This window comes from Apteryx rowi, unplaced genomic scaffold, assembly GCF_003343035.1.
Source record: "Apteryx rowi isolate R43461 unplaced genomic scaffold, aptRow1 scaffold_72, whole genome shotgun sequence".
Taxonomy (NCBI): domain Eukaryota; kingdom Metazoa; phylum Chordata; class Aves; order Apterygiformes; family Apterygidae; genus Apteryx; species Apteryx rowi.
In genome coordinates, this window is record NW_020451005.1 from 2,940,265 (window position 1) to 2,967,686 (window position 27,422).

At 36.9% G+C, this 27,422-nt stretch overlaps 2 protein-coding genes across 3 annotated transcripts in view; one reads left to right on the top strand and one right to left on the bottom strand.

Annotated features, from left to right (window-relative positions):
• The window catches only part of FREM3 (FRAS1 related extracellular matrix 3), a 70,228-nt gene extending 67,566 nt beyond the window's left edge, over positions 1 to 2,662 (top strand). Inside the window, 1 exon segment of the mRNA XM_026087542.1 lies at positions 50 to 2,662. Within this exon segment, the coding sequence (XP_025943327.1) occupies positions 50 to 580 (531 nt within the window). The 3' untranslated portion in view covers positions 581 to 2,662.
• Positions 2,663 to 3,026: 364 nt separating this feature from the next.
• The window catches only part of SMARCA5 (SWI/SNF related, matrix associated, actin dependent regulator of chromatin, subfamily a, member 5), a 25,939-nt gene continuing 1,543 nt past the window's right edge, over positions 3,027 to 27,422 (bottom strand). Inside the window, exons 2-24 of one of the 2 annotated variants that reach the window (XM_026087527.1) lie at positions 25,277 to 25,351; positions 22,253 to 22,419; positions 21,450 to 21,550; positions 20,626 to 20,726; positions 18,489 to 18,668; positions 17,178 to 17,333; positions 16,945 to 17,076; positions 14,901 to 14,969; positions 14,321 to 14,430; positions 13,817 to 14,043; positions 12,946 to 13,067; positions 12,710 to 12,862; positions 11,348 to 11,480; positions 10,447 to 10,595; positions 10,122 to 10,241; positions 9,772 to 9,882; positions 9,050 to 9,163; positions 8,721 to 8,843; positions 7,288 to 7,420; positions 6,104 to 6,222; positions 4,944 to 5,156; positions 4,374 to 4,484; positions 3,027 to 3,324 (exon numbers count right to left, since the gene is read on the bottom strand). In XM_026087527.1, coding sequence (XP_025943312.1) covers positions 3,259 to 3,324; positions 4,374 to 4,484; positions 4,944 to 5,156; positions 6,104 to 6,222; positions 7,288 to 7,420; positions 8,721 to 8,843; positions 9,050 to 9,163; positions 9,772 to 9,882; positions 10,122 to 10,241; positions 10,447 to 10,595; positions 11,348 to 11,480; positions 12,710 to 12,862; positions 12,946 to 13,067; positions 13,817 to 14,043; positions 14,321 to 14,430; positions 14,901 to 14,969; positions 16,945 to 17,076; positions 17,178 to 17,333; positions 18,489 to 18,668; positions 20,626 to 20,726; positions 21,450 to 21,550; positions 22,253 to 22,419; positions 25,277 to 25,351 — 2,985 coding nt within the window. In that variant the 3' untranslated portion in view covers positions 3,027 to 3,258. The other variant, XM_026087528.1, reaches the window with a different exon arrangement.

Genomic DNA, 27,422 nt, shown 5'->3' on the forward strand with positions numbered 1-27,422 from the left:
TATGTGTGTGGTGGGGGGGTTGTTTTGCCTTTTTTTTTTTTCTTTTAAGGTGGCAGCAGGCCGAGAATGGTACATTCACACTATTTATATGGTCCGATCAAAAGAAAACGCTAATAGGCACAATGGCAAAAGAAGCCTTGATTATCACCACATATTGTCCTCTGCTAACAGCAGAGTTAACACCACAGCCTTGAAACACAGCAGAAGAGCCAACCCAGACACCCCTGCCTTCATGCAAGACATTGGAGCAGATGAAAACAGGGGCATAAACATTCAGCATATTGCTCTTGACCGTTCCAACAAAGCTGCTGTCATCCAGAAAGACATGTTCCCAACTGGCATGCCGTATCACAGGCCAGTTCTGGAAATCCCAAACAAGGACTCTGAAAATAATATTGTACCTGTTACTGGAGGATTGACAGGGTTGCTGCTTCTGATCTGCACTGTGGTCCTAACTGTCCTTTTGTTGAAACAAAGGCAACAGCCCCCTCCTGGGAAAAGCAAAGCAACCATCAGCTACTCCAGCAGCAGCGAAACTGTGACCACACGCCCCAGCAGCAGTGACAGCTCAGAAGTCTAGCCAGTTTCTCCAGTGCTTGTCTTTTAAGATATGTGATTTCCTCAAAAAGCAGACTCTCAAAATCTAGCTCTTGGATGACTCTGTTGCACAGGCAATTGGCCACTTTTGTTTCTAATGCTAAAAGTCATGCATTATTATTGACGAACAGCTATTGCAGACAGGGTGTGTGTATTAGGTTCAGATGTGAATGACTTATTTATAGAATTCAAACTAGTACTCCATAAACAGATTATGCTTTTTTCTTTTAAACCTAGTAATGTTTTGCATATGCAGCTGTAAATGTGCCTTATAGACACCATGGCAAGCTGGTGCTTAAAGGGATGTGGTTTTTTTTTAGTTGCAGGTACATCTAGCTTTCATAGAACTTTTTTTTTGTTTTTTGTTTTTTATAATTACTTCTGGGTAAGAAGGAGTTACTAGTACTAGAAAATGGAAAGTAAGTAGTAGATAGTGTTCTTTCTTTTAAATGAATGATACCAACAGGTTTGTCTCAAATTTCAATGAGGACCTCAGCCCTATGGACAGCAGCAGGAGACTCACACAGGTATGGCTGTAATTGCAGCTCTGCTGTAATTAGAAGGAGAACATTGTGATTAACAGCTGTATGATTAATAAGAATTAGAACTATATTTTAAAGCCACACTAGTATTAAGGCTTAGGTACTGGCATAAGTGCTTTCAAACACTCTTAAAGAAGTTCTCGTACTTGTACAACATTACTTATGACAGTTTTCCCATATTGTGTGATAATTACCCTTATTAGAATTGCCCTTGCTATATATAAATAAACATATATAAAAATCAATAAACTTGTATTTTTATATATATATATATATATATAAAAAATAGCATCTCAAAATGGGCAAATACTTCTAAAAGGTAGCGTATTTTGTCAGTTGTCATGCCTTTTTCTGGAAGTGGACAACTTAACTGTACCATTTATACACCAAAAATTTTGATTTGTTTTACTTCTATCTGAGGAGTTTATGTTACTAGTAGAACACAATTTGGGAAGTTAGTGTTTGTTTAGTTCATTTTCCTGTCTTCATACTGGCACTTGAAAACTGGATACACAAATGAACTGCTGCTCAGCTACTTGTTTAATGCATCCTTCCTCTCCGCTTCCTCCAAAGAAGGCCTTTTCTGTGTAGGCTAGTTGTAAACTATCATGGCTTGTTTTGTTTTGTCTGGAGTTTTTTTTTGGGGGGGTGGGGGGAGGGGGCAAAGAGACATGCTTTTAAAAGAAGTCTTCAGTCTTCTTGCAACATTTTTGTTTGAGGGACATCATTACATATAAGCTAAGTAGTATTTAGAATGATGTCTTCTTCTAAGGCTGCCAGGACATTACAGTATTTAGATTTTTGTGAATTGACTCTTAACTCTGCTGTACATAGTAAGTAAGTTCTTTTGACACTTTTAAGAGCAAAATATTGTTACTCAACCTGTTCTCATCTGATGTCTGCAAATTAGCTACCTGCAAATAGAAACTCACTTAATGTACTGGTAAGAATAGTACTGCTGTACATGAAATGTACAGCAGTAAATTCTTAGCTTTTTCCTAAATCTAGAGTTGCCAAAGTTCAAAAGAGTTCAAAAGCGGCGATTTGCTAGGGATTCATGCCTCCATGTTTACACAACACTGATGTCTTTTGATTAGTGTTCTTGAAAGAGCCAAAATTGAGTAAAACAATCCTCATCTGGAGACTTTGTTCTCCCCCTGTGAATTCCAAAATTATGCTAAATTAGGTGATGATGGCACTGGGGAATACAGAATTTAGTTGTAGTGATAATGTGCCAAAGACATGAACAGGAAAGCGCAGCACAAGAAACAGTCCTGAGTGGTACCGTTTGACTAGCTCAGTTGAACAGTGTGGCCTGGCTGTAAGATTACAATACAGAATCTAGCACAGCTTAGCTTCAGCATCTCTTTTTTCACAGAAATCAAGATCATCTCTGTGTTTACCACAGCTGTTTGTAAGAAGGGGTTGTTATATATACACTGTTTTGTGTCCTGACTTGCTGCTGTTTGCCAATAAAAACAGTGCTACCATTCTTAGGGCAGTCCAATTCAGTACAAACTTAGTGTTACTTACCTTTCTGCTAGCACATGTTGTAAGCAGAAAAATGATGTTTTCATTTTGTTCCAAATAACATGTTGATCAGATGTTCTTGAGGCGGTAAATACCTGTCTTTTCCTGTAATGCCTCAGGACACAGCATGTTTGTGCAGTAAAATAAAGTTCAGTAAAGTAAAAGTCAAAGCCACAGAATTTCCAAAAAATTGGGTTTGATTGGGGGTGGGGAAGTGGGAGGGGGTGACTTATATCAAGAAAAACACTTAAATTATTCTACTGATCATAATGGAAAAACAGTGTTCACTTAGGTAAAAATGGTTTGGGGTGACTAAAGAAGTGGAAACATTTACAAAAAAAGTCAAGTGAAGCCTTATTAATAAATGAAGCCTATTTATTACTTCAAGTGTTAATGGTAAAAAAAATTCAGCACAGCTGTTGCATTTAAAAAAGTGAAACTACATTAAGTACTATGTTTCTAGTTCAGTAAACAGATGAACCCGATGTCCTTTAATGACATAATAGTTGAGCATTATACAGTACATCTTATGAAGACCCGTAAATTAAAGAACTACTTTTTAAATTTAGTGATTACAAAAATTCTGCATTCACAGCTTTAGCTTCTTTTTTCTTCCACGACCATCAGGAGTACCATCCATTTTACGCTTCTGTGCCTGTAAGGTAAGGTTTTAAGTAAGTTACTGTGGCAGAAAAAAGATGGTAAGCAATGCGGTTCAAGTCAAAACAGATGGTGATGGTGTACCCTGACGGTTTAAAATGTGATAAATTGGAAATACTGTAATATGGTAAATATGCACATCCCACTCAGTATCAGTATAACAGTTCTACTGTATTCTTCCCATTCTGGAAGAGTAGGATTTCATAGAGAAAAAATGTATAGAAGCAAGTCAGGATGTAATAAAGCTTCCTATTTATGGAATGGTATTTCTAAACACCTGTTTAAGTAGTCTGTGAACAGTTGTAAGAAACTTATTAATCCACTACTGTAACTTTCCTGATTTATGCACATCTGCAAAGTAAGTTGTCATTCTGTGGTTTTGGTAGAACCACTACTCTAGGCAAGAAACTGGGTAGAACAGGCTATTTCATTTACAAAACAGGTCCACATATTTAGGAAAACATTAAATGTATTCAGGAAAAAGAGTAGTCTCAAGCTTATGTGCTCATTTTCCTAATTACAGACTCAGCTCATTTCATGACCATTTCCCCCATACCATGAAAGTGATGGCAGACAACATGGGAACACTTGCAACAAGAGACCTACAGTAACATTCTCAAAGYGGAATGAACAGTCCACATAGCCTGCATAAAATACTTCAGGGAGAAATAGTTTCTTTAGGGGGAAAATTTAATCAAAAGGTCAAGTAAACCTCAGGTGTATTTTATCATGGTAAAGTCACACAGCCTGCCAACTTAGTGATCAAAAACATAACATGCTTATCTGTTCCAAAGTACGTGAGCTACAATTTACAACCTGAACTCATTTTCCTTTCTCATTTTCCATCCCTAACTGCACTAGCTGACTCACAGTGCAGACCTCAAGCCGCTCCTAACTCTGCCCTGTAGGATTTTTCTTTTCTTTTCTTCCTTTTTTTTTTTTCCTTTTGCAAATAACTTCACGCATTGCTTTTCCTAGACAATTACTAGGAAAGCAGCTTGTCTTAAATGAGCTTTAACACAGAAATGCCTTCTTAAATCTTACCGATGAGGGTTTTGGTCCACGTTTCTTCTTTTCTGCCTTTTCCTTTTCTTCCAATTCCATGTTTTCTCTTTCAATCAGGGTAATTAAAGTATTGCATCTTCTCTGCAGCTCCTAAATTGCACAACACATTCAATAGATTAGGCAGCTGCTTAATGTAAAAATCATCATATTAGAACACTAGAAATGTCTATAATAAGTTTTTGTATTTCATCATGCAAAAACTTGACAGAGTGAAATACCAATGAATGCCACAAATGTTTCATGGTAGTTACTGGCTGGCTTAACAGGAATGGATTTGATTGATTGCAAATGCTTGCTTTTCAAAACAGATGCTGGTTTTGAAGAACAGTACCTTGGAATTTAAATTTCTTCTCCTGTAAGACTTTGTAGATTACTGTATTTGTCATTTGTTACATTTGTGGAAAAGTCTCTATAAATTTAATGTATTGTACACATGCACATGTGTACATAGGCAAAAGCTACTTAATAAACCTGCTGTATAACCGCATTGGCCTGGGGGGAGAACTCATAGGCATTCATGAACAAAGACCAAAACAGATTAATACATACCATTGCAGTTCTAGACTTGAGAAACCAGTCAAATCTGAACTGCGGAGAGTTTCGGATACACTGTCTTAATTCATCATACACATTTTCTTTATCAAATCCTAGCTTGTGAAGCATACAGATTAGAAAGCGATCCTCCTCTTCAGTGTAGTTCTTCCCTTTATTAGTACCATATGATATTCTTAACTGGTGGAAAGGGGCTTTGTATCTGCCAATCTAAACAAAACAAATAAGATGATACAAAACTAAGACATAATTTAGAATTAGCCTGGAACTGTTTTAGATGAAAGCAATACACCAGATTAAGGCAGACAGGTGAACAGTATCGAGTTAGATAATTAGACCTTTATTAGACCTCCGGTGCTAGGTCACCACGTTTAAGGAACAGTAGGTTCAAGATTCGAATTTATCAATATTCTGAATAACTGCAGATTTGAATCCTGACACTACATTTGAAAATAGTTGAGATCTGCTGGCCTTCAAATGGTAATAATGCTTCTCTTTAACATACTGAAAGCTCAGGAATGGTCAAAATCAGAGCTGGATTAACATGGTGCATGAGACTGTGTAGCTCATGGCTCAGCTGCATTTTGGTAATCGAGCCAGACACTCTGTTCTTCCTCTGGCCTCCTTAGGAGGAAAACTAGTCAAACCTGAAGTGGGGAAAAAATTCTGATATTTTTGTCTTAATTTATTACAAATCTATTCATTATCAAACCCTACCTGGTTAAGCATACAGATCAGAAAGAAAGACTCCTTTGCTGGGTAAAGTACTGCAAGTTTATCATTTTCAGTTCTGGGGGTTACAAAAAACAAATTCTGCTTCTCTGAAAACCATGTAGTTATTGGGAATTTGTTATATGCCACTATGAACTGTTCAACCCCTGGTAAAGACAACTATTAAAAACAACAGCTCATCTTTACGTAYGGCTTAATCTATTAGCCAAAATAGGAATTTTTAACTTGGATGTTTACAGTTAAATTCAAGAGTAGAAACCGCAAAGGACAGCCATCGTATAGAATGGAAACTGCTGAGGAAGAATACATTAGAGAGGCAAATACCATGCTCACCTTGCCCTCCTAATGAAGAGTATTTACTAGTAACACTGGATCTCACTTCAGTGGCACAGGGAAATAAAGAAAGCAAGAAACACAGCAAATACCTTTGTATCAAGTGCTTTTTTTATGCTGATCCGTCTCTGAATTCTGGCTTCTCCTCGTTCTATCTGAGCCATGATCTTTTCTATATCTTGGAGTTCATTGCATCTTTCCCAGAACACAGCTAAGAAAAGAGCTGCTGGTTAGTTTCTTATTGAACAGATTAAAAATTAGGGTTTTTTTACCCTAAAAATGTTAGATGTTACTTCCTTTTATCAGAAATTACTGCTGTACCAAAATAGGCATGCCTTCATATACTAAGGAATCTTCACTTGCTGAAATCATGTGTTGCAGTATTACCAAAACTATTTTGAATAGATTACGATATAGAAGTCCTCATTTTTAAATCAGGCCAGATGCAGCCCAGAGGTACAGGCCAGAAAAGTTTTCGTTAGTTTATCTCCTTCTCAAAGAAAAAGCTTTTTAAAATGGAAACTGCTATAACAGCAATACTTTATTACAGGAGGAACAGGGAGGGTAACTATAAGTGGCCAAAGACCACAGCAAGTGTCTAAAAGACAATTATTAGGTGTGTATACAAGGTTTTTCAAGAGTTGGTCACATCTGTAAGCAGCTGTATACCCTTAAAATTTTGGCCCCAAGACCTTGCAGCTGCTGCACCCAGCAGTGGAAGATACCTCTCAAAGACATTGGAGGTAAGTAGCCAAGTGATCTTAGGCTGCAAAAAACAAGGGTGACTATATTCATTTGCAAAATATCTTTTGACTCTATTCACTTGCAGCATCCCATTCTTTAACAAAGGGATAGTAAAGGTGTAAAGATTTAAGGAAACTACTGTTTGGCTAATGGGAAGAGAAATCTCCCCACCTACTAAGCATTTTTTTCTCAGCATTTTCTTTTGTAAAAAAATTACTAACAAATAATTGAAGACAGTTGTGTCTAATTAGAATGGATTTAGAATATCTAAAGGTGGACCAATACTAGCTTATATGCACATTTCAATACAGCTGTAACTGTGCAGGGGCTAAACATGCTAAAAGATACCTCCCATAATAATACCTCCTCATACCTCCCAAATCCATCAGTACAATCCCACCATGAATGTCTTAAAGCACCATATAAGAAAGTCTCAAAAATAACATGTGTAGCATGTGCACAGGCATTTCAAACTAGGAAAGATGGCATTACATACAGATTTGCAGAGTTGACCACTTAAAAAGAACATTACCTGAGTATTCAATGACTTCCTCGGGGGTTTTTCCTTCTACTTCTCGTGCTATATTTTCAATATCATCACGGCCCCACTTCTCATTAGCTTTGATGAACTGGTTAAAATCTCTCTTATTCCAGTTAGTGAATCCCTTTACAGCAATTAAAAGCAAACATTGCACAGAAGTTCACGATTTGTCTTCCTCCAAATTTGTTTCAATAAATTTCTTTAAAGTGTTTGTGTCTAACATTTCCATCATTCCAACAATATTAAACCTCTCTTTTTTCTGCAGTTTAATACTAGTAGGAAAAAAACCCCTGCTTTTATACTACAGTCACTGGAGTCTCTCCCTCTAAATATTGCATAATGATTAGCACTGGGTCCCTACTCTGCTCCACTAGTTAGCTAACTAACTACTACTTTCAGTTAACAGTCTTTATTTCATGAATTAACCCCCTCCTACCAGTATTCTCTGAAAAAGAACATAGGCTCTTTTTTTTTTTAAAAAGGAGGAAAAAAAAAACCCAAAACCTCAAGAGAAGCAAGTGCTCTCAATTTTTTTTTTCCTCCCCTGCCCCAGTCAGAGAGGACCACCAAGTACCTGGCAGGTACTATCAGCCTTCTGCATTTTTCCTGGTCAGTCTCCCTCAGAAGGTCTAAAGGTATCTTGTGATGCTAGTCACTAGAAAATGGAATAGCAGCGCTGAAGTTACCAGCTGCCAAAATAGGTTAATTTCATATTGGCAACAATTTATTTGACTGTACTGTTCTTAATAGGGAACGGTTCCTGTGCATTACTATTCAAACAAGAGACCTCACCCTATAATCCTCCACAAAAAAAAAAAAAAAAAATTGAAAACAGAATATCCTAGCAAGGAGTTACAGAAATCAACCTAATTTAAATAAGTTAGGTAGCATGTACATTTAAACATGTACCTATTCAGTTTATATCCTCTTCAAGACATGGACATATTATTCATTTGCAGTCACTATTTGGGAAAACCGACTCTGCCATATTCAGGTTGTTACAGAGTGTGATCAATTGGCAGAGGCTACGCTTTTAAGTAATGTGGAAAGTAGCACATCAGCTCTGCAGCTAGTCTGCAAGGTCCCGCAACTGAGAAAAGATGTCAGTGTCTATAGTCAGTGCAAACTTGGGAATCCAGACTCTGGAAGGTGGGACAGTCCTCACTCACTAGGCTTAAAAATATGCAGGATGTAGATCAGATTCAGTAGCATCTACACACACTAGTTTGGTGGGCGTCCTGCAAAGGCATCTAGGCCCATGACAAACCTAATGCTAAATTTCTCTCAATCTCAGTATGAACCAAAATTTGCAACCACATTAAACACGGCATTTGTGACTCAATGACTAAAGAATATTCCTGTAACATTGTAAAAGACAAAGCAAGCTGAAGATGATTTCAATTTCACTAAAGGACTGACCATACCTGGGTTAGAAGCTTCTCTTTTTCCTCTAATTCCTCATCATTAAGAGGTTCAGCCTCGTCAATCTTAAGCTGCTCTTCCTTTTGTGTTTGGGCTGCATTTGGTAGATCAGGATTACGAGGTACCTGAAAGGTTTTAGATTATGTAAAATTTGACAAATAAAACAAATGCTAGTTGTAGCATCTCTATTAATAAAACCTAATCATTTGTTCAGAGTAACGTAATTTTTTTTCCATTCAAATCAGTGTGCAAGACAGGGCAAGTACATACTCCCTTACCATTAAATGTTGCAACAAAATGCACTGGCACAATGAGTGAATTCTTCTATTACCTTGTAACCAATTGTTTTTCTGTAGTAAAGAATCTCTTTTTCCAATAGTTCAAACAGGCGTGGAGGGAAGAACTGAAAGTCCTGTACATTTGGCTGTTTTGGAGGCCGTGGTGCCTGAAATGTATAAAGTTTGCAGTTGACTCCCTTTCATGTCCAGAATCTGCTTGCTTGTAATAAATGAATGAGTTCAATTTGTGAGAGGCAAAAGCTTTAATTTTACAAAAACCGCACTGTCCTTACTAAAACAGTCAACACTAGAACACCAGGCAAGCGACTGAACTACAACCATCAAGACCTACTTTAGAAGTAAAGGAGAGAGGGTCATTTAGAGCGAGGAGGCTGGGGAGAGAAAGTCACACATGCATCCCCTTGAACAAAGTTCAGGTGTCGGAATAACAATAAGGAAACTCCATAGGTAAGGAAAATCCTCCACTGCTGCTGCTTAAGCAAAAACAAAATGTAAAAACAAAATAAGAAACACCCTGGTCCTACCATCCTATGTTCTTACATTACCTGAATAAAGTTTCATTCTGCTCTTAATTTTACCTCACAGAAGTTCATCTTAAGCCCTTTGGATCTTTCTGAATTTCAGTTCCTCAAGTGCCTCCCCCATTTATAAAAGTGAATAGAGTATTTTTTATGAATTAACAGCAATTTCTTGCTTTCAGCTGTAACCATTTCTCATGTATATTTGAAAGATTTACCTTAATTAGTCAACTCACCTTGGGTGCCTTTGGCTCACTGACTCGAAGAGCCTCTCTGAAGTATGCATCCACAGCATAATTGGCTTTTCTTTCTCGTTTAGGTGGTTCAATCCACTCTGTAAATGCCATCTACAAAAAACAACCCCCCCATCCCCCAAGAAATATTAAGACTAAGTCTTACAAAATCTTCATACCAGCTGAGTTTTATAAAAAATTAGGCCTATAGCTACTTTATATTTAAAAGCTGTAATTAAACTTACAAACTATTTTTGTATGTTACACTGTACTTTAACAAATACATGTTTTAAATAAAATATGGTTCAATCTTACAAACCAGCTCTTTCCTCTAAAACAAATTTAAACGTTACCTTCTGTTTTTCTCTGTAGTCTTCCCCTTCAAAATTATACACACTGGACTCTGTATCCATTGTGAAATTTCTGAGTGAGCTTTCACCCATCTTTGAGAGTTTTTCATTCATTTCTGCAGTCTGGGGGGGAGGGAGGGGAACAGTAACAATTTTGAAAGGTACTGCATTATAAAATTGCTGTTATAACAATTAAAAAAACAAAGGTGTTTGTCCAATATGAAACTCCTTAACAGCAAAACCCACAGTCCTCCACCTTACATTGACGTTATGGGCTAGGGAGATACTATGTTACTTTTTGTTTTTTCTTTTTTAAACTTTCTCTCACCTTCTTTGCACCTCTTTCCAAAATGTGATCAATATCTTCATCTGTAATCTCACTCTCCTTTGATGCAAACACATGCGTTGCTCCATGTCTGATCATTTGCAGCATTTCATCCTTCCCAAGTTTATTCAGGTTTTGATCCACCAGTCTTCCTGAAGATAAAAGCATTGGAGAGCAACTTACTAAAGAATTTACATTGCTGAAGGAACAAAATAAGTTTTTCTCTTCCCCTGATATTTCCAAGTTAAATCTATATCCTTTTCTGTTGGTAAAGGAAATTCACCCTACTCAGAAGGCACAGGAACCATTTCTACCAAAAAAAAAAAAAATTGGCAGCAAAATCTAGCCAAGGATTGCATACACCTGTTTAATTATACAGTAATTGTGTCCAATGAACAGCATTTTGGATGTGAGGCTTTCTATATGAGCTTTATGTTACAGGGTATGTTTCAACAACTTCAGGACCAAACATTCTTGTTAACATGTCACTATTTCTGGAAAAGTATTACATTTTAAAGTTACTGATTCCATCTAAATGAACCAGGAGGGTTACATTGTCATCACTTCTCTCCATCTATTATTAAAAAACAGAAAAAAGGCATTTCTTTCTCCATTTCAGAGTTGAAGTTGAGCACTCCTTAAAAAAATGTTATGACTAGACCCACTTGTACATATGTATCACTAGAGAAGTAATCAAAAAGTTAATGAAAGAAACCTATCCTTTTTGAAAAATAAATTTCCAGGTGGATCAGGACTTTGCAATCTATCTACAGAATATCACTGGGGCAAAAGCAAAATTCCCATTAACTCTTAACTAGATGATTTCTCCATAGTTTACAAGTTGTGAAAAAAGAAAAGAAACACATTATATATACAAACAGAAAAACTGCCTTCATCTGCTTGCCTTGCTGAATGACTATGGAATCCAGCCGGAGCTTCATTTCTGCACGTTCCACTATTCTTTCTTCCACTGTATTGTCTGTGATAAATCTGAACACTCTGACAGTTTTGGTTTGGCCAATTCTGTGTGCTCGATCCTAGGCAAAAACCACATAACACAAAAATTAATGCTTGCTTTCCAGCACATACAAATAATTAGTCTTCAATTTTTGTCAGGTTCAACACACCGATGTGTGAAACAGAATAGCATAAGCTAGCTAAGTCTTTACAGAAGTCTAGTTAACATGACTACCCAAGACAGCCCGTTCTTATTTGCTTTTCAAGTTTTTTTTTTCCCCAAATAACATTAACAATGAGTATCGCTCTAGATGTTAAACCTAAAAATAGTGGGTGGTGGTGATTTTTTTCTTAACTCAGGTATCACATGGGGAGAAGACTGGGTGCTTCTGGCCTTATCTGACCTCCTGTAAAATAGAAGTATTTAAGCAATTATCTCTCTACTGACCAAAAGCTATCATTCTCAAAATCCTTCAGTCTTGCTACAAATATTGCAAGAAACGTACCATGCATCACCTCATCTAAGTGGAAAATGATTAACCACTGTGAGAATTAGTATTCTGAACATACACGTTTAGTGGTAACTGGAACTATCTGGCTTTAGCTTCCAGTCCCTGGTTCCATCATTCTTTTGAATCAATTTTAGCCAGAATACTTGAGAACCTGCAGCTTAACTGAAATGATTAAAAAAGAAATTTGCAAGATTTGTCACTGAAAGGCCTCAGATGCCAATAAATACTGGCAGTTTTAAAATGACACTTTCTTATGTGGTCAGTAGTGTTCTTGACATGTTCCAGGGTCAGAGATGCATGCAAATCTACTGCAAAAAAAATAATGATGACTGCTAAAAGGAGCTCATTCACTTATCACCACCTTAAAAGCAGTTTCTGAGAAGTTTAGTCCAGATTTTGTCTCTTTTCCAAGTGTCAGTGAAGACAGTGTACATGCATTCACCTCCACAAAGAAGTAAAGCTTTATACTTTTGGGATAAATACATATTGTGCTAGGGTTTGTTTTAAAAAACAAAAAAAAGGTTACTTTAATTAAACGCTGCTAACAGTACTATAGCATATACCACAGCATTTCCCCCTGCTGAAACCATTTTATAGCCCACATGTGACTAAGTGTTCCTCAAAGTGAAAGCTGCACCAGACCTGAAAAATCAGTCTTACAAATACTACTCCTGCACTAAAACAGGAACAGTATCAACTCAGTGTGGAAATACTACATTATGTCACACATACATTTACAGGAAAGCTGTGTGAGAAAGCAAAGAAAAAAAGGACAATGTTTCCATCTGAATTCTTACCATAGCCTGAAGATCTACTTGTGGATTCCAGTCTGAATCATACAGAATTACAACATCAGCAGTAGCCAAATTGATTCCAAGACCTCCAGCCCGTGTACTCAACATGAACACAAACTTTGAGCTACCAGGTTCATTATATGCATTAATAGAAGCCTATATAAATAAAAAGAACATGTCAGTTGAACCAAACCTTTTATGAATACTATTTTTACTTAAATACTTAAAATTTTAAATACCTGTCTCTCATCATGAGGCGTTTGTCCATCCAGCCTACAATATTCATAATTTCGCCACATACAATAATCTTCCAAGATGTCTAAGACTCTGGTCATCTGACTGAAGATTAAGACTCTTGAACCTTTTGGGGGTAAAAAGCTTTTATGTTTTCACCAAAACTTAAGACTTACCGAACTCTATGAATTTGCCTAATCAAAAAAGGAGGGAGGGCAGTTGCATTGCTCAACAAGAGCAGTTATAAATAAAAGGACTAATTTAAATAACATAATGCTGATAACTTTTCAGGAATACATACATAGAACAACAAATGTAGAAAAACTGTGGTATTTTTATTGACCAAGCATTAGAATGCGAAAGAACTTGTAACTTCAAATGTTTCTATGAATAACAGAATCACATCTATAATGCAGGGCTGCAGATGCTGCTACCAAGTACTGTAATGAATACCCAATATTTCATATATAGGCATTTCCATATTCTTTAAATATAATTTATACTTATTGTGCAAAGGAAATTTTCTTGGGAAAACTGGGAAAATTTCTTGGGAAAAAAGTGGCACAGGAGAAGAAATTTCTCTTCCAAATATAAAAATATCAAAGAGTATAAAGAGCAAAGTTTTTAAGCATTTGTGCTGGAATTAGCATATCTAGAAATAAAGTTGTTCTTAAAGTCAATTTACTTATCTGTCAAGAACATTCAAAAATGTAAATGTAAAATAACTTATGCAAATACACACAACTACTTCGACCTACGTGAGGGATTTAACTACAAGACAGAATATCACAAAGCTTCTGCTTCCCTTTACATACTCCTAGTTTTGATGTTTAATCATTAAACTAAACAAGTCTCAAAAGAAAAAGTGAAGTATACCTTGTTCTTTCAACTTTGGTAGTAATTTGTCCAATACTACCATTTTGCCACTGTTGGTGACCAAATGCATATCTGTTGTGTAAGGTGGACCAGGTTCTGCTCCATCAAAGAGATATGGATGATTGCAACATTTTCGCAGTTGCATAAGGATATTCAACAGTCTCATTTTGTCCAGCTTCCCAGCAGAATTCAATATATCTATATCCTTCATTAAGATTCGTGTATACCTATATCAAAGAAAAAACTCTCTGTAACTGTATAACAAAGTTGTCCTTCCCTTAAATAATAAAGCATGGTCAAAAGTGTATCCCCTCTCATTTCATAAGCTAATTCTCACTGATGTATAGTTTTGTCATGATAAAAGTGTTACAAGGATATACCTCATGAGTTGGGAGGAATTTAGCATGTCAGAAGGAATTAAATTAAGTTCTACACAAAAACCAAGTCTCAAGCAGCACGTTCCTTCTGAGCTTTAAGCACAGCACAGTCAAATATATGAATTACCATTCTCGTTGCATTTTGCTGAGACCCACATAAATTTTAACTTCCTTCTTTGGAGGCAAGCTTTTCTCTACATCAGCTTTAATGCGACGTAAAAGGAATGGTCGTAGCACCTGAAAGAAATTGCATCATTAAATGTATTTTGGAAACTGAAATATTAAAGATGTCAATAGACAGAAGCAGTGCAGATATTCTCTCTTCTAGATGCTCAAACTCCAAAGCTATCACCTGATCCAGAACATCTGAAAAAGCAGTCAGTATACACAGATTATTATACAAGGGAAAAAACATGAGGTGTCTTTGGAAGACTCAAAGATTAGGCCTTTTTTTTTTTTCTGCTTCACTGAAATCTCCAAGGTTTCTTCATAGCATTATTTTTAATGTAAGCATTTGAGAACCTTAAAAACCCAAACTATTGACCCTCCCTCTCCCCAAAAGACATTTCCTTTTCAAGAAATGAATCTTATGAGCTTCTCCAACCTATTCTGAAAACTTACTATAGTTTTTGAAATAGTATCAGACAAATTACTTTGAAACTAACTTAGATAAACATAACATTTACACACCAAGCAGAAACACTTACCATATGGAGACGTTCCACCAACTTTTGATCCCCTAGACAGTTGTTTGTATCAAACCACGAATCAAAGTCCTGTATCAACAAAGTAATTCATATGTATGAAGTTCCCTTTCAAGGTACATTGCAATATCACTGCAATGATGAGTAGGAATAACTCAGTGATTCTGTTACACACTTAGTAAGTAAAGGCACAGATCACCCTTTCTGGTCTACCYCACTTTGCTTTCAACATGCAGTTCAGCAGTATCTCTTTATCTATTTCAGCCTACCATGAACCTTCCAGAAAAAAACAATTTACCATCATGCTTTTTTAAGATTTAAGCTGCTTTTGCTATAGAACAGCATGCCTCTATTCTCTTTCTAGAGTAAAACCAACAGCTTAGGGCTCACAGACATTAATCCATCTAACCCCCCTCTTCAAAAGATATTAAGAATACAAAAAAGAGGTGCTAGTTGCTCCTTAGAAAAATATGGAATAAGAGTCTGTGGCCACTATTAGTTAGTGGAAATTTAAATAATACATGCTTGTCACCTGTCAGAACTGTTACCAAATTTCATGACCTAGTTTCCTTAATTCTTAAAATTACCCACACTAATATATTATTGATAATCATACTTCTTTAGGTGAAGCTTTCAAAGCCTTTCAAATAGATCACCTGTTTGTTCTCCTTGATGTCATCCTTAGTTTTATTTACTTATTCCTAATTATTCTTAGAGCAAGATTCCTGTTGCTTATTACTATTTTGTTCCTATCCAGTGCAGGTTTACACATTCAGTATTCTATAAAGAAGTGCTGGTCTACATGAAAAGATGCACAAAACCAGTAGAAATTCAGCTGTACCCAGAGTTAGATTAGCTTGCAGTACCATATTTTTCACATCAGAAATTTTAACACTTTAAACACATCAGCACCTGAGCAAACAAAATTACAATGGTGCAGAAAAATGTCCACAGCCAGACCCCAGTTTAGGAGTTTAAGTTGGCTAAATTACGTTCATTGTCATGCTTAGTTTCTGGGAAGCAGGACTATGGCTTCAGAGTGCAAGTTCTGGAACACCACAGTCAAACCAGTGATGAGGGAAAGACAAAACAAAACAAAAAGCCAGACAAATTATCTTCGGAATAAACATAATGTTTCATAACTTTTAAGTTTTTCTGGTTTGGGTTTGTTTGGTTTTTTAGCAGTCATCCTTATGGAAAATCTATGGTGCTACCTTTAAAAGATTATACCTTAACAAAACAAAACAAAACAGCAAAACAAAAAAAAAAAACCCAAGCCTATCCTTTTCTCTTGAAAAAAAATAGGATTCATTGACTATCAGTCCATTAGACAAATTCCTGTTGGAAGCTGCATACCAGTACAGCATTTGATGAAAAATAAAAAGGAAAAGGTAAAATTTTGGCAGAATATATCACAAGAGTTCCCTTCCCACAGATTTTACACTCTCAAATCCCAATTCATCAAAACAGTTAAGCACATGCTTGAAAACAGGCACAGAAATAAGTATCTTCCTGATTCATTACTGTGATGCACTTCTCAGCAGATACACGGGTTCTACAGCTTAGGGAAGTCTATTGCTGATTAAATAATATCTCCCAGGAAACCAGTCTTGAATAAACAATAAAGCAACTTATATAAAAGAACCAAGTTAGTTGTTTTAGCCATCACAGTGTTTAATCCTATTTTGAAAGGCAGCAGAGATCACCTTCACATTGTGACTGGTAATACCTCTCACATCCGCTAAGCTTACAATTCAAAAATGACCATGCAGAGAAAATGAGCTTACCTACTACACTCGACAACATTACAAACATTTACTGACTGTCAGTCTGTCATTATCAGAAACTGATACTTTTGCATTTCTCTGAAATCCTTTATCTTACCTACCAAGACATCAAGAAGAGATCTGATTAATGATAGTAACAAGGTGACAGCAACCTGATACGCAAAGCATAATTCTCAGAACTATATATATTCAGGTCTATTTTCAAATTCTGGAAAACCATCAAAGTTCACTTAGTTTGATTAGCAGAAATTATGACTTACTTCAGATGAGTTAAACACATCTGGCAAAAGAAAGTTAAGAAGTGCCCAGAGTTCGTGTAAGTTGTTCTGAAGTGGAGTTCCAGTCAACAGCAACCGATTTGTAGTCTTGAATTCCCTCACAATTTCTGATAACTGAAGGAGAATGAGACAAGCAGATATAACAATGTTACCTGATTCCCCACACACCTGCCTAACGACCCACACAAATATATGTCAGTGAAAGCATAAATTACCTTTGATTTTTCATTTTTAATCCTGTGGGCTTCATCTATAACTAGATATCTCCAGTTAAACTTTTTGAATACTGATTTCTCTTTGATTAGCATTTCATATGATGTTACGCAGACATCCCATTCTCCTGGCAGCAACACATCTCGGACAAAGGCAGCCTAGACGGCAAAACGACAGTTGTTCGTTATTGAGGATTTGTCAAAACTAAGACAAAAAGAACACATTAGTGATGTCAAAATTTTAAAACAACGTTGCTGCTAATTTTGAAAATAAAGATAAGATTAATTATAGACTTGATATAACATATGACTATTCTAAGACTTCAGAACTTTGTCAGTGCCGAAGCTGCTAAAACCCTTGCGGCAGAGCAGAGAAGGGATTTCAGCTCTAAATTCTGGTTTTGTAAACTGCAGATGACTATACACGCGAGTTTTTGAATAGCTGAACTATAAGATCAAAAACTTCAGAAAAAGCCCTCAAAAATTTCAATTTGAGTTCCAGTTTAGAGCATTGTAGTTTTTGAATATGAAAAATAATCCCAAACACAGCTTCACTTAGTCAATTAAACATTTTCTAGAATGTTGACAACCAGGGATTAAAAGAGGATCCAGTAACTGGTAAGAATCCAAATTACAGAGAAGTATATATGTTAAGAGCTTAACTCATATCAGCAAGAAATATACTGAAGAAAGAATAAGAACTTTTGGATTCTGAAAAGGTGCACTAAGATTATCGCAGGATATCAGATCTGGATCAACGATTTCCAAAATTATTTAAAATCTTCATCAATGTTTTTGTTACATAACTTCCAACCCAAGAAACTCTGAAAATAAAGCTAGGTGCCCTTAGAATAAGAAAACCCTACTCCTTCCACAAATAAATGAATTAACTCCAGCTGACAATTCTATAGATGCACCACCATATTCCAACGCAGTATTTTTTAAAACAGAAGTTTCCTTTGATGTGCTAAAAAAAGAGAGAATGATTCAAACAAAAGTCTGTATGTGCTTGAAAAATATTTTCTCTTATAATTGACAAAATTCAAGCAGAATAAGATCCATCTGAGCACCACTTTTTCCATCCCAAACCCCCTAGACATTACAACTGTAAAGTGATGAGGCAACAGCTGGACAAGATACATATGAATTCTGAGCTTGTTATATTTGAAGTAGGTAGCACTGGTAGGTCTTAAATGTTTAACCACTACAAATCCAAGTAATGTCCTTCCCTGTGAATGGAAGATAGGGACAGCAAGATCGCGTGCTGGACTGATCAGGTATGAACACAGGAAAAATAACCACGTCAAAACTTACTCTCTGGTCTTTGTCACCAATCAAACAAACTGCTCGAAGTGTAGGTACCCATCTCTTAAATTCATTCATCCAGTTATGTAGAGTGGATTTAGGAACTAACACCATGTGAGGACCAGGAATATTTCTGTAGTGTTTCATATACCCAAGAAGCGAAATTGTTTGCAGTGTCTTCCCAAGACCCTGTGGGAGAGATTAACATGTCAAAAGAAATTTCTGAGGAAACACCTGTGATCTCTGAGAATTTGACAAAAAACAGAGCAGCCTGAACAAATGAAACTAAGATATACTAAAGACAGTGCTACTCACAGAAGGCATCAAAACTTTAACTAGAAGAAACTCATACTGCCTCTCATGTTAAAAAAAAAAAGAAAAAAAAAAAAGGAGAGACTAACATTTTCAAACCTGTGATCATAAAGTTAGAACTTTGCCTAGAACTTTGCCTAGAACTTCAAATAAGACACATTTTCAGAAGGGCAAGAAAACTTTACGTTGTAAAATTGTTCTTTGTCAAATAGGGTGTATTCAGATTATTTATTTAGAGACCAATAAAACATTAAAAACTAAGTATGCATTCTCTTAAACTTGAAGTAAAGCAAATAATTTAAGAATCCTGTAAGAAGACTTTTATAAGCCACCATGATTTCAGTTCTTGTGAGAAAAAAGGCAAACACGAGCTAATGTAAAGAGCTGCATATGTGAAATAGGAAAGCAACCATTGAGCTACTTTAGAAGCACTTTTTAAAAGTGCTCTATTCATTATTCAGCAGAAATATTAAAGATTTTGTATCTTCTGCATATAATTTTATTACAACAAAACTGAGGAAGACAAGCATAAACTGGATCATTTATATCATTTCAAAATTTCAGAAGGATTATGACTCAAATAAGCAGGATTCAAAAAAGACCCTAACTGAAAGTTATTTTAGCTTCCAGAATTCAATTCTGTTTTCAAAATGAGCACATTTCACCTGGTGTAAGATGTAGAAAAATTGTTTACAGGCTGTGCAAAAAGCGTTGAACAAGACCATGAACATTTAAAAATAAATCCACAAATATTTAATAGTAATATTTAAATTCCTCAACACAAGATGCATTCTGGAATACAACAAATCCAATTATTTATAAAATTTCCCAAACTACTTAGTTAAAATAAGCCTGCTCCATTTACAGCTGTATTCAGCAAAAAAAATCCTGTATGCATAAGTATGTATGCTGAAGAAAATCCTTGAACTATGCTAAACTGAATTAAACTCAAACTAAATTAAACATGTTAAATAAACAACAACTTAAAATCAGTTGTCTCTAATTTAGCTTGAAGACATTTTATGGCACAGAAAAGCAAATGCCAGTAAGGTATGAGAAACAGAATATACTGAAATATAATCAGATCTTTGTTCTTCCGTATCAGCTTCTTATAAAAATCAGATGCAGCTAAAATCACTTTACAGAGGAAAAAAAATATATCTGCCTCTCAAACTACTACAATTTTTCTTCACCCCTCATCTTTCAGGGAAAAAGAATAAAAACAGAAGCAAAAGAGGCTATGGCCAGCGCTGACTGAAATGGCCATGGCCATGGTATAAAAGACCTTTTAACATGGCTCTCTAGCTACATCTATTTTAACATCGTTTTTCCCAGAAAATTTCCCACTGTTGCACTTCTTGCTGCTGAGAACATCAATCCATACAGGACACTTCTATCCCGCCATCTGCATTTCACCCTAACCACAATAGGAAGTTTTCCCACATCTGTTGCTCTTTTCACACATGATGCCCTCTTCACAAAGGGGAGCTTCAGAATATCATAACAAAATAACTGCAACTTAAAGAAAAAGAAAAAAAGGATGTATCATCCTGCAGAACAACATTTTTATCCCAGAATTGTATTTTCCTAAAGGTTGAGAGAATCTGTTTTCATATGCCTACTTCTTAAGCTGCCTACACAGCTTATTTAAATTAACAGAAAAATGTGACGTATGCTGTTTTAACATTATTGATTTAAAACATACTAGAAAAATAAAATATGGCAAATTATATACTGCATTTTGTACTATTAAAAAGAATACTTAGCTGAACTAAAATTGTACTGCATCACTTGTGTTCGCATTCTCACAACAGAAGCATGGGCTCAGGCATACCATTTCATCTGCTAGGATTCCATTGATGCCATTTTCATACAAAGAGATGAGCCAGTTCAGTCCTCGGACCTGATAATCACGCAGCTTTCCCCATTTAACATCTGAAAGACATGAAAGAATAGACTAAAAAATTTGTAAAAGACTTACCAAAGAATTTTACCATCCCTTGACTACTAATTGAGACCGATTATTTAAGCTACAGAACAGCATCAAGCAATAAATTTCAGGTAGCAAATTCCAAAGGACAAAGAAGAGATCAAAGACAGTAACATGTAAATTTTGTTTTTATAAGCATGAGAAGCAAGAGCTAACACTGCTTCAACAGCATGGGTTTGTGCAAGACCCCAAGATATGTGGAAATTCTTATTTTATAAACTCCCCCAAATCAGAACATACTAGAATATTAAAATAATAGGATATTAAATTCCCTATTAAATAGATTAAAAGCTGTTGTGTACTTTAAATTGTACCAGAAGATAGGCTACATATGGAAAAATTGTAAGATAGCCAACTTAAAAACAGTTTTGAATCCAGATACAGCTGAACTAGGAAAGAGCTGCAGCTAGCTTTTTCCTAGCAACTAAGGTACGTCAACTAGGTTTCTAAAGGACAAGACTCACTACACCATCTTCCTAGCCTGAAAACAAGCAGCCCCTTGCCAATGTATTTTGTCCAACTAGGTTGCCGCTGGTTATCTTCCTTTTCCCTTTCCCCCCCCAAATCAACTCATCTCCCATGAAAGGGTGCAAATAAACTCAATTTTAAACTACACAGGTTTAAAGGAAAGGAACTTTCAGGGGAAAAAAAGAAAAGAGGAGACATACATGATGGAGACTCTTCAAATCGAGTGCATACATTAGTTGCCTTGGAGCTTTCTGTTAACAGCTCCTCATCTTCTTCCTGTTCTGTTCTACGATGCCGGTAGCTTTAAAAAAAAAAAAAAAAAAGTAAGTTTCTGGCTAACCTGAAAAGACACTAAACTGTTCCAAAATCAAATCTAATAGCATTGTGATACAGACCACAAACACCCAAAGGAGCTTCTTGCAAGTTTTTTCAAATGAACTGCTTCACTAAAATGCTGCTTTCTAATTTTTAAGAGCCACTAGCTTCTTAACAATAAACTGACTATTACATTCCAGCTGAGATTATTAGCAGCCTCAAATACTAGAGTGTTTAGCTGCAAGACAGATTAAGACACTGTACTTCCAGAGCTCCAGAACATCTGCCAAAAGCTAGAGAGATACTGTAGTCATACCAGCTGCAATGAAGGCAATCCAAATTTCTCTATTTCTGATTTTCAAGCTGCCTGTAAGACACACTACACTGATGCTCTCCACAAAGTCTTGCGACTTATAGCCATGAAGGCTCTACTTTTCTGCCCCCGCTCTTCTTCATGCTGGAATACTTCTAACCAGGACAGTACTTCACCACCAACACCAAATTATTAGAACTCTTAGAATTCTTAAACAACCCTCAACTTATAGGTGGGAAGTTAAAAAGAAAAAAATATATACAGTGTAATACACACAGCAAAATAGAACAAAATGCTAGCAAGCTTAACTTACGTTCCTAAAGTACAATAAAACCCATAATTACAGTACAAACCGGCCTACATATCATCACTTACTCGCCAACTGACAGTAAATTCTGTTTCTCGTCCTTCTTTATTCGTGGACGTCCTGGTTTCATTTTCAAAGGTGAAGTTGGAGTTTTCTGAGCAGCAGGCTGAATGAAATGAGCAAACAGCTCAGTCTGCTTCAACAGATACTCAAATCTGTTTGCTCTGTCTGTTTGCTGTTGACAAAGAAAATCGAGTGGAACAAGTGCGAGACACTGCAATATGCATTCAGTTTGTAAAAAACTAGCAAATGCTTTCAAACAATTTAGGTTCATATTTCTTCAAATGCATAGCTACAATAACAAAAGAGCAAGACAACTGCATCAACAATGCAACCACTGCTGACATGTTCAATGTTCTTCCACTCACTGAAAGCTAACCTTTACCACACAATAAAATCAAAGTTGCAAGCCAGACCTGCCTAAGACTGAAATCTGGCTTTAGCACAAAGACTGTACAGGTGTCACTGGACAAGGCAGCAGAGTTAATTTAAAAGTCTTCTCCCACCAAAAATGATGGCCCCACTCCCAGAAATTTACTCCCCACCCAGTATGCACATGATTCTTCAATGAACTCATTCATCTCACCAACTTGGCAACACCTATTTTCTCTTCTACTGCATTAGTTTCCTGCTTGCTTGCATCCCCTGCTTGCTTAGTGAGATAAACCACCTCACTGAGGTGTCAGATAAGCCAAAGAGCTAGCATAAAGGGGAGGCAGGAGAAGAGAGAGAGCAGAAGAGCCCATAGCTAGAAGCCAGAGCACCTATTTCAGCACCAGAGCTATTAGATATGCTCAGCCTAACTTGTCAGACTGCACCCTTTGATATGAGACGCTGTTTCTGCTGTGCAAAAAAGATTATAGGAGACAATATTAATATCTAAAAGGTTCAGTTCCTTTAAGACAGGTTCCACTTGGAATCAACACATCTTCCCATGGCCACTTCAACCATCCTGAGTTTATGGAGACTTTAGAAGAGACAATTGAGACAGAAAACAGCTCCAAGTTTAACAGCAACCACTCTGACATTCTGCCAGCTGCCACAACATAACCTGGTATTTAGCAACCTGCATAGTTAACAGGAAGTCAGCTTTCTCAGTAAAAAGGAACATATATTCTAGACTGCTGCAAGACCAATGGCAACTCAGTCAATATTCTCCTCCTTTAAGTAAGCAGATCCTGCTCTATGTAGAAGGCAGAAAGACAGTGGAGTGAGAAGAAGGAGAGCAAGAAAGAGAAAGCCAGGTGCTTTATATACACAAGGAAATCCTGTACACACCACAGATGAGCCAGACTCCAATTATGGTTTAAGCTTGGTTGTCACAGCTACAAAATCCACATCCACTGAACTACAGTTCCTATCTATCCTTCAGATTTTTTTAATTTACTTTATAACAGTTTCTGAGGAAGAAACTAGGTAAGGTCTTACTTTATTATTCAAATTGCTGATCCTTATTTTTAAGTACTTGTTTCACTGGCTGTGCAAAATAGAAGCATAAGAGATATAAACTGCATTACAGAAGTTTTCTGGTTCTAAAATTTTAGTTACAAACCTTCTGTAAGTTTCGGCACTGCACACACACACAACAGCCCATTTGTACTGTGTTTAAGGATATTCCTTTAAGAGATTAACAAACGCTAGCTACATCTTTTAGATAGCAAAAAACAATCTTTCTCATAGCTCTGCTTGTCTAGAGACTAGAGGAGATGACTGCAAGTTTGCTTTCTTCACAGTTTGCCAGGAAAGAAATTGGAAAGAGAAGACTAAGTAACTTTCAGTGGCAATAAGAAGAAATGTAGGTAGCAACAAACTGACAAGAATCAGTTTCACCTTCCTCTGAAGAAATTCTGCATACAGTCACAGACACCGGAATTACAAACTGGAAGGAGAGAAAATAGGAAGGAACAGAAAATGTGACGAGATGGTGAGAAGTGGATGACTCTGTCCCCTAAATTCAAGATATCCTAACAACTACAAATAAGGAAAAACAGCAAGTTGTCTCCTGTCCAACCAGTGAAGCACAAAATTACCCATCTTCAAACTTGAGGAATCTAACCAGAGTGTCACAAAGAATGAATTAAATTTCAAAAAAGCTAACAAAATCCCTTTCACTCTAAATAAAGTAAAAGTGTAGAAAAGGTGGACAAGGCTTACAATCAACACTTGTCCCAAACAGCAAACCTTTCTCAGCTTCTTGTGAATTTTGAAAGCACTAAGTTTAAGAGCTTCCGCTTTTATTTACTTAGACCTGYAAACTATACTGTTTAAAAGAACCTGCCTATTTTGAAATCTTCCTACTAAAGTATATTTCACTTGAGAATTAATGTAAGAATTTGCAGAATCTATTTAAAGCCTTATACTAAACTTTTTATTTCTCCCTTGTCCCTCCCAGTAAAAAAACATACATTTTTCCTGTAAAGGACTACTATTCCTGCAGTTCAAAGACAAGTTCTGAGTTATTTTCCTGTATTTGACAGTGATACAAAAAGGCCCAAGACTTCAACTGATTCCGTATGTTAAGAAAGTAAGGCTGTAGCCAGTTAGGATAGACCCTCTCCCAGATGATCTTTCAATTTCTGACCGAGAAAGTGAATATTCAACTCTTCATAAGCCTCCTTATCTCCAGGATGGACTATTTTACAGACAACTCCAAAAGCAACAGCACAATTCTTATTATGTTTTTTCTCTGAAGATGTCTGAACACTTCCCATTATCCCATTCTTCCTAAATCTAGAGTGCTGCAAAACTGCTAGGACTGTACTTACTAGAACCAGCAAAACACATTCACAGTTATACCAACATATCGCTGCAATAGAAATGGAGAAGCAAGAGAGGAACAGAGAACAAAACGCTAAAAAGGAAAAGAGATTTCTTTTTCTTTGACTTTTTTGGTTTCAAATTACTTAAATGTTTTTGAAGGACTAGACAAAGGCCTATAAATCCAGTTAATAAGTTTCAAAAGAGCCAAACACTAAATTTTAACCAACTGTGTAAGTACTAGATAGCTGTATGCATTTCCAAAAGTTACATACCATTTTCTCTTCATATGTAGGATCTGCTTCCTGGATTTCTTTTTGTTTTCCTGGTGATGCATCATCGAATGATTCCTGAAGGGAAAAAGATTTAGAAATAACTTATTTTCTGAACAACAGAAGATACCCATGTAAAGGCAAATAAGCTGGTGACAAATTACTATCTATCCACATTGGATAGCACATCCATCTTCTATTTCTTTGGTATAGCCACATTTCTATTAATTACTGTAAAATTAACTGGGTCATGGATCAGTGATCCCTCCCACAAAAGGAGGAACAGAACTAGCTCTCCATAATCCAATTTATCTCCATCATTGTAGCATCACATGAACATAAACAAGAGAGCCAGCTGTGGTCCAGGAGCTCAGCATGCCACTTCCAGGGTGCTGAGCCAAAGCCCTCCTGGAGTTCCCTCTGGAAAGCACTGTGAAAGAACTACCTCTGGTCCTGAAGCAACAGCTGTTTCCAGTTTTTTCCTTTTTCCAAATGACCCCAATACCTCATCACTCTGCACCAAGTGAACAACTCTATATAAGGAGCTTGAATTACAGTTTTGACCTGGAAGCAGGGCAGCATGTTAGAGAAGCTGTATTTTTTCCCCTATTTTGTTTACTAAATCAAGTAATTCTTCTTGCCACCAACAGTACCACTGATAATAGAAAAACAAGTTTCAGGGTTTGTTTTTTGACAGTCCTTCCTCATCCTTTTTCCAGCCCACTCCTTGGCACACTGCCTTCAACTACCCTTTCGGGCCATGATTTTTTTTTTTGTCCTTCTCTCCTTTTTTTTTTTTTCTCAAGTTAACTCTTTCCCCATCATCTCCCACATTTAATTTCACCTTCTCCTGTTCTTATTACCAAAAACAATGGGACAATCTTTCACTGCTCAACCAGGACAAGACAGAACTTTACAAAATAGTTCTTGAAAGGGTGAAAGGAAGAAACGAATGAGATGCCTACAAAGTCATTATTAAACATCTGTTTAGTTGAGCCAACTGACAATTCAGCTAAATTCAGTTCAGAACAAAGAAACAATATGAAACAAAGGGAAGCAAAACATGGGCTGCTCGTGGGGGCGTGTCACCTCACAAAACGCTAGCAGGTATGTACGCACGTGAAAATACGAGAACCTTAACATAAACATCTCATTTGCCAGTCAAAAGATAAAGAACTCAACATAAAAAGTTACAGCTAAAGATCTTTCACACTCTTTCACAAATTTTCTTACTCATCCCCCGATGTATTTGTTTAATACCCATCTTACACCGAGCACAAGGAGGACAAATTTGTTTGAACTCCTCCACAAAATTCATGTGTCTCCTGAAATGCTTAACATGTGAAACACAATAAAAACACATGAAAAGCAGTAACAAGCCATTTGACCTCTTCGATGTGCGATAAAGGCAACAAAAACTTCCAATTTAGCTGAACAGTGAGAAAAACGATCTCTTAGCTGATTAGGGCTATTAAGAAGCCATTTAAACTGAAACTTCAGTTTATGCGAGGCAACCCCTTCCTCAGGTAAAAAGGGATCAACTTTGCAAATACAGAAAGGACCCTTACGCACGAAAGCATCAAAAGCGTGGGTTTCACAGCTTTCGCACACTAAGCCTAGCCTAAATTGCCTTATTTCTGCAGGTTCAAGCAGGACTTGTTACCCAGAGTGCTTCAGCTACTTGCTCATCTCGAAAATACGGCATTTGCAAATTTATTTAAATGAAGTAGGCTGGACCGTACAGCATAACTCAGAGTACAAAACACCCAGCGCTAAAAGCAGGACCAACCAGTTTCCTCATATCATTAAAGAAACAATGCTGCGATAAAATTAGCATCTCCAATCGTTCAAAAACCCCTTGAAATTTCTGGAAATAAGCACCTCTTGCCAAAAAACCAAAAACGAAACCAAGGCCAAACCCCGCAGCCGCCAGCAGCCCCCCTGCACGAATTCAGAGCAACTCCGGAGCACGGGGAAAAGCGGCGCTTCCCCGGGTATTAACTTGCTCGCGCTTCCCAGCGCGGAGGCGGGAAGAACCGAACCGGCCCGGCCCGGCCCGGCCGCGCTCGCACGGGCGAGTAACGGCCGCGCTCGCGCCGCGCCGGCCCCATTGTCCGCGCCCCACGCGGCCTCATGGCGGGCACCCGCC